Source organism: Rhinopithecus bieti, unplaced genomic scaffold, assembly GCF_001698545.2.
Source record: "Rhinopithecus bieti isolate Rb0 unplaced genomic scaffold, ASM169854v2 scaffold_33650, whole genome shotgun sequence".
In the NCBI taxonomy this organism is placed as follows: domain Eukaryota; kingdom Metazoa; phylum Chordata; class Mammalia; order Primates; family Cercopithecidae; genus Rhinopithecus; species Rhinopithecus bieti.
In genome coordinates, this window is record NW_016814816.1 from 964,619 (window position 1) to 971,547 (window position 6,929).

The 6,929-nt window shown below is 37.7% G+C and overlaps 1 protein-coding gene across 1 annotated transcript in view; it reads left to right on the forward strand.

Annotated features, from left to right (window-relative positions):
• ZSWIM6 (zinc finger SWIM-type containing 6) overlaps nucleotides 1-6,929 on the forward strand; it is a 79,131-nt gene that overhangs the window by 65,559 nt on the left and 6,643 nt on the right. The window contains exons 10-12 of the mRNA XM_017852392.1: nucleotides 1,470-1,605; nucleotides 4,801-4,958; nucleotides 5,581-5,744. Coding sequence (XP_017707881.1) covers nucleotides 1,470-1,605; nucleotides 4,801-4,958; nucleotides 5,581-5,744 — 458 coding nt within the window. The remainder of the gene's footprint in view (nucleotides 1-1,469; nucleotides 1,606-4,800; nucleotides 4,959-5,580; nucleotides 5,745-6,929) is intronic.

Below are 6,929 nucleotides of genomic sequence, written 5' to 3' on the forward strand. Positions count from 1 at the left end.
ATTTTACTTTAATGCAGGCCCCAACTCCAGATACAATTACATTGGGGCTGGGGGCTTCCACATGTGAATTTTGGGAAGACATACATATTTAGTCTGTAACAGTTAATAACTTAAATAATGTAACCTTGCTATATGAACAAAAGGTGCAATCATAAGGCTATATGAACTTTTGAAGAATATCAAATCACTAAAACATTTAAAATTAAAGATTAATGGATTTGGAAAAATTAGAGATTTAGATTAGATGTTAGTTTAGGTGAAAAAATTTGTATGATTTTAAAGTACTTAAATAATGAATAATTCAAAAATACAAAAAACTGAACTGAATTAAAAAATAACCTCCATTAAAATGATCTAGAATATAATGTGCTCTTAACCAAACACCAGTTCAGGAACTGCTTTTACCATTTTTTTCTTCTGAAGTGCATTTCTTGCATTCTAAACTCTTCACCACACTGATTTTTCTCATGGAAAACAAATATAGCGTGTCCTCTGAGCAGTGGTGTCATGGTTCATAATTCTAGAAATCATGAAACAGATGTTACCCAAAGGTGACATGGAAACTAATTTATTAAACACTTTACAGTAACTAAACCTCAGAGTACCTTAGTGCAAAGTGGTTGAACTAACCACTGTGGTTTCCTTTCAGAATTTATTTTAAAAGTCTGTGTTGCCCTTCTCAAAGCAGCATTCAAGGAGCACACAGGGGAAGTCAGCTCTGCCACCATGCCTGTCAGAATTTACTAAGAAATGAACTTTGACAGCCTAAGTGTAATTTTGCTTTTAAAATCGGCTTTCGGGAGCCTAAAGAGTAGTAGATTTCCAGTAACTTTATTTTTTTTCTTGTGCCTATAGCGTGTATCAAATGGGTAACTATTCTTTTTATTAACAATCACTTTCTAGGAATTAATACCTGTTACTACTCATTAGAGGCAACAATGTGTATAGTTAGAGAGTTGTGGTTCAGAATCTTCCCACACCTGTCACCCCTGAACAGAGCACCATTTTCTGGAAACGTGGCATATTTGTGCCCATAACCCTTCTTGGGTCCAGGGGTAGGTTCCGTAGTTAGGCTGTGGAGTCATCTGTGCATTTGCAAATCACGATGCTCGGATGCCACACATTGAGAGAGGATGTTGCTCAAATGCAGCGAGGTTTTATGCTATAGAGGGTTACTTTCTGTGAGGCACTTGTATTGTGAATGCTCTGTGCCCCTGAGTTCTGGGTTTTTCATTTAGCTGTGGGACAGTTAGGGGTTTGTTTAAGAGGTGAAATCTGTAAGGGATACTATACCCTGAAGAATTATTTTTGATTAAGAATTGTATTCCTTTCTATGCCATTTACATGAAATTCTTAACTAGATTAGTTTGTATATGTTGTAACTTTACATGACATTTTAAAGATATGCTTTACAAGAAGTTATAGTTCATTTTTTAGGAATGTAAAATGTATATGCTCTCTTCCCACAGCCGGACCATATAGTGGTTTAGGCGAAATAATCCATCGGGAGAGCGTTCCAATGCACACATTTGCCAAGTATCTCTTCACCTCTCTCCTACCTCACGATGCTGAACTGGCATACAAAATTGCACTGAGAGCAATGCGGTACGTATTCACAGCCCAGCTGGGCAGAGGCAGGCCACATTCCCACTGGGAAGCATGGCTGTTAACTGACTTACTCCTTCATGTTTCTTATAGACAGCAGAGAAGCTAAAGAAACTATTTATTTATGCTTTCTGGATTGTTGTCGAGGTGATTTGCTTGTTGGCTTGTTTTGCTTCTGTTTAAAGTAAGGGAAGAATTATCCTTGCTGCTTTCAGACTCAAGGACACCGTGGCTTTTCCTACTTTTCTTGAAGCACAATTCAGGCCAAGTTTAATCACAAAACAGCAACAGTTGAAACCTTCATAAATAATTAATTGTTTTGAAAAAAATTGATTTTTGAAACAGTCGTAAATAATAAATATACTTGATTGAATATAATTGAAGGAGATCTTCACACCTGCCGTAATTCCACATTCCATCAGTAGTGCAGGAAAGCAACTCCCTGTATTACCAAGGCACATCTGTAATCACAGGGGACTGAGAGAAGGTGGGACGTGCATTTAGCAGTGAAGGAGTCACTATTTGGTGTCCTCCAGGCTCTGCCTGCCTCCCTTCTGACTGCTTCCATCTCCTCATCGGTCCCTCCTTTTCAGCAATAACAATTGGAATATGTTGTTCTCTACCACCCACCTTTTTATTTCTGCATTCTTTTAAAAGTTATTTCACCTAATAATTATTTTTATCACATTTGTTCAAGGTGAATATTTTAATGAGTTCAAGATTATATTTTAATCTTACATATGACCTTTAAATTTTAAGGACCTAAAAGGAACATCCATCTTTCTTAAAACATCAGCATTTTCTTTTTCCTTTAAAAAAATTAATAAAACACTCCTATGCTTCTAATGGAAAGTACAGATTAGATACCCTTATAATCACCTAAGGACAAGCCATGTTATAGACCTAAAAGCTTGTGTGTGCTGATTAATAGTTTGATCTCAAGAAGCTTTTCATCAAAGATTCTATGTCTGTAATCAGTGAAGTAGATTCTAAAACAAACCCTTACCTATAAATTACCAGTGTCCCCAAAGTCACTCTGTTCTGAAAGTATTGAGTGTAGCTTATATCTATCAGGATGCCTCTTTTTTTATGCAGTGATAAGGATGTGTGTATGTCTCTGTGTATACCTATGTGTCAGTGTGTTTTAAGGCTGACATCCTATAATTTCACATGCTTTCCTTGGCAATATGGAATCTTACTAACTTGCTAGAGAATCTTCCTAAGTATTCTTTTTTCTATTTTTAAAATACCAAAAAATAAGTCAATAACAAACATCAACAAAAGTCCCCCACCAAATTACATTATACCACTTGGTTTATGTTTTAGAGCACGATTTTATAATAAGTGAGTTCCTATTTTCATTTTTGGAAGCTGAAATGGAAGCTGTCTTATGAAGACATATGCTCAGCTCTATACTTACTCAAATCTTAGGAATTCGAATCTTGTTTTAAAGGGAAGATGTTAATGTTATGATGCCACCAGATGCTGTTGCTACTACCCCTGGCAAAGTTTAAGGGTAAAATAGCATAAAGTTTCTGTGTGGTTCTGGCTTATGTAATGGTATGTGCCAGGCAGAAAGGCTTGCTTTTCTAACACTCACAAACTCATTTATATTTGTCCTTGGTTGCTGCCAAGGCAGTTTCTTCATGGGGAATACTAGCAGGGTACAGGGGAATTTTTTTCCAGTTTCTCTCTTCTATCTGCCACTACTGTCCTGCCAAAGGTCTGCCATGGAAGGCAGGTAATGTACCCCACCAGGTACTGCAAGGTGGTCCAGGGAACAGGAAGGAAAAGAGAGATGTAGCTCACTTGCTTCTTAGTCCTTCTGAAAGGGGAAGGCTGAGGAAGGTCATCTTCGGCTCTCATTTTCTCATCTTCCCAGGGATGTTGATTAGTTTCTTCTACAGTAAGTCTGGCAAGACCTGCCTGTGAATACGAGGATATTCCTGAGTTTTAAACAAAAGCTAAATAGCAACCCTGCCAATATTCTTACTACTTAACTGCCTACCTTGCCACCTTCTCTACCACTAACATCTTTTTGTTCCTAGATAAAAGGAGAAGAGAATGAGCCATTTGGCTTACCAGACAATAATTGCTCTTGGGTGGGGCCTTGAGGCCAGCATCACTCCCAGACCCAGCTGACTCTTCTTGGTCTCCAGCTCTTACCTTATTTCATAGTTCTTAACACTGGTGTACTTGAATGAAGGCCAGCATTTTGATGGTTGTAAATAAATTATTTCAGTTTTGGGTACTCTACTAATCTTTTTGGTACTTTTAGAAGAGATTACTAAATATGTGCTTTGTTGTGAGAAATTTTTTCATCAGCATATTTTTTTTATTTGTTTTGAGACAGGGTTATTTTTCTGTTGCCCAGGCAAGAGTGCAGTGGTGTAATCGTGGCTCCCAGGCTGTTGATCCTCCCATCTCAGCCTCCCAAGTAGCTGGGATTACAGGTGCATGCCACCATACCCAACTAATTTATTTTTTATAGAAACAGGGTTTCGTCATGACAGTATATTCTTAACAAAAAATCAGAAATCATTCTGAATTTATGCAAAACTGTCAATGGACAGACAGTTAGGTGGCATTTATCTTCTCTAATATGGTTGGTAGAACATAGTCTAGTGTCAAATTCCTGGAGTCATAAGAAACTAATTGTGCAGAAAGTATAAATGGATGGAAAGGAGGCAATTTTCGTTTTACTTCCCTTCTTGTTTTATGTTTAAATAGGTTAAGCTTACTCATCTTAAGTATTCACTGCTTCCTGACTGTGATCTCAGTCTTAAATATCCATTTCACTACCAGTTTCTGTTGATTTATTTTTTGAGTCATACAATTCAGCATTTGTAGGTAAACATCAAGACCTGTGTTTAAAAGTTCTTCAGTGTTTGCATATCTTAATTTCTTTGAATATTGTACTTTTCCGAATGGTGCTGAAGAAAGAAAATCTCTTAGGTTTGGGTGATGAACAATTAACAAGGTTTGGGTGATGAACAGTTATTAATAGCAAACAATTAATAGTCAAACAAATCTAGATATTTTGCATCCGCACAGCAGAGTATAGCTGTACCAGCCCTTCCTGAACTAGAGGCCTGACCATCTACCCACTCCTCTGGCTTCTGCTGACCAGTCTTTCTGGCCAAGGAAATGGACAAGAAATAACTAGGGGCCACCTTCCTTGTCTTCTCATTATAGGTTACTAGTATTGGAATCTACTGCTCCATCAGGAGACCTCACCCGCCCACACCACATTGCATCAGTTGTTCCCAACCGCTACCCTCGCTGGTTCACTCTAAGCCACATTGAGTCCCAGCAGTGTGAGCTGGCATCCACCATGCTAACTGCAGCCAAAGGTACTGTACTGTCCTGAGGCCTCATAATTGTTTCATTTGTTTGCCTGTTTATTTTTTTTTAAGTCTTGTTTTCTATGAAATTGTCAGTAGTGGTGTTAATGTCAGATAGGTTGAAGGGATCTTTTTCTTTAGATGTTAGCTTTTAAGGCAAAACAGGTGGCATTTTCCTCATTTACCTGCATCATTAACTTGCTGCCAGCAGAGCTCAGGTTAGTTACTATGCCAAGAAAATATAAATGGTTGAAATTCAGAAGCAGATTTAAAAGTTGGGTTACATTTTTTTCTTCCTGAAATATTCACCAAAAATACATGAGAAGGAACTAGGAGAGCTGTTTGCTGTCTCACGTTGGTTCTGGTTCATCTGTGCCTTGAGTCATTGAGGGCGTGTCTCGGTGTATCTTTTTCTGTGAAGCCGAGATTCACAGACATTGCAGTAATTATGGGAGCCCTAGTTGTGTGCCATCTGGGAACATGTTAGGTAAATAACTTGTGCTTTATGTTTTGTTTTGTTTCTTTTTTTCCCCTTTGTGTGTGTGTATGGTTGTATGGTTTTTGTTTGTTTGTTTGTTTGTCTTGCTTTGCTTTGATTTGGTTTGGTTTGGTTTTCCCTTGTTCATTGCAGGCGATGTTCGGAGGCTGGAAACAGTATTAGAATCCATCCAGAAAAACATTCACTCCTCATCACACATCTTCAAGCTTGCCCAAGATGCATTTAAAATAGCAACTCTCATGGACAGTTTGCCAGACATCACTCTTTTGAAAGTGTCTCTGGAGCTGGGCCTGCAGGTACATGACTGGTAGTCTTTCCTGGGACATCAAAGACTGCTAAATAAAGGCACCACTTAGGGTTGTTTTTGTTTGATTGGATTTTTGAGTGCAGGTAAATGAGTCTTTGGAGTACAAATCTGTTAGACTTCAGGAGAGAACTGGATTTCAGAGACGTGGTCACTCCCAGCTGAACCAGACTGCTATGTGAGGTGCAGGGACTGTACATTTAGAAGCCTAAGTTGTATCTTTCAATTAAGAAAATCATTTTCTGAATTGCAGCCTTAACGGCACGGTTTCTCCTTTGAATGAAAGGAGAAGAATTATTGCTAACAAGAGACTTAAATAAAGCTAGCATGTATAATGAAGATTCAGTTGTTAGGGACAAATTTTAGAGGAAGTAAAATTTTATTGATGTTTGCATTTTCATAATAGGTGGGCAGTTCTAGCTCCTTTTAATAACTCTGAGAAAAATAGGTAAAGGAGGAGTGATCGGGCCAGAGGCCAGTTTTAGATTTCAGCAGAACAGAATACCAAGAACGTTTTGAGTTAGTCAAGCAGATAGATGTTTGCTTCCTTATAGTTTCTGAACAGATCACTGTATAAACCAGGAACTAAAAAATTTGTTTCTATTTTTCTCATGGAATCTCTATTAACATTTGCTTTCTTCCCATTAAAAAGCAGTGAACAAAATTGTTATACCTCAGTTACCTAAAGTTTGGGGAGTATAATCCCCTGATTGGATAATTAATCTGTTTTTTTAGTTGTGGATTCTCCCTTACTAATAATGTTTAAATAATGGGATCACAGGAAAATGTACCTACCACTGTAACATAGAGTACTGTACAAGCAAAAGGTATAGAAGATTACTTTTAAGCTATACAGTGATGGTTCAGCAGGGTTTTTTTTTTTTTTTTTAAATTCTTGTTATTTGGCTAATTTTGTCACCATTTGCCTCATCTTAAAGATGTGATGCAGAAAGAACCATTAGCATGAGCTTTCTCGTTATTTGGAATTCTTGGTAAATAGGATATGCATGAGAGCTTATTCCTTGCCTCATGCTTTCTAGAACCTAAGAAGGAATCTCACAGGCTCTTTGTGAGTATTTCTGGAACCTAGGAAGGAATCCAAGAGGGCCTTTGGGGATATGATGTCCCTGGATATTTGTGTGCATGTGTGGGTTTTTTTTTTTTTTTTTTTTTTTTT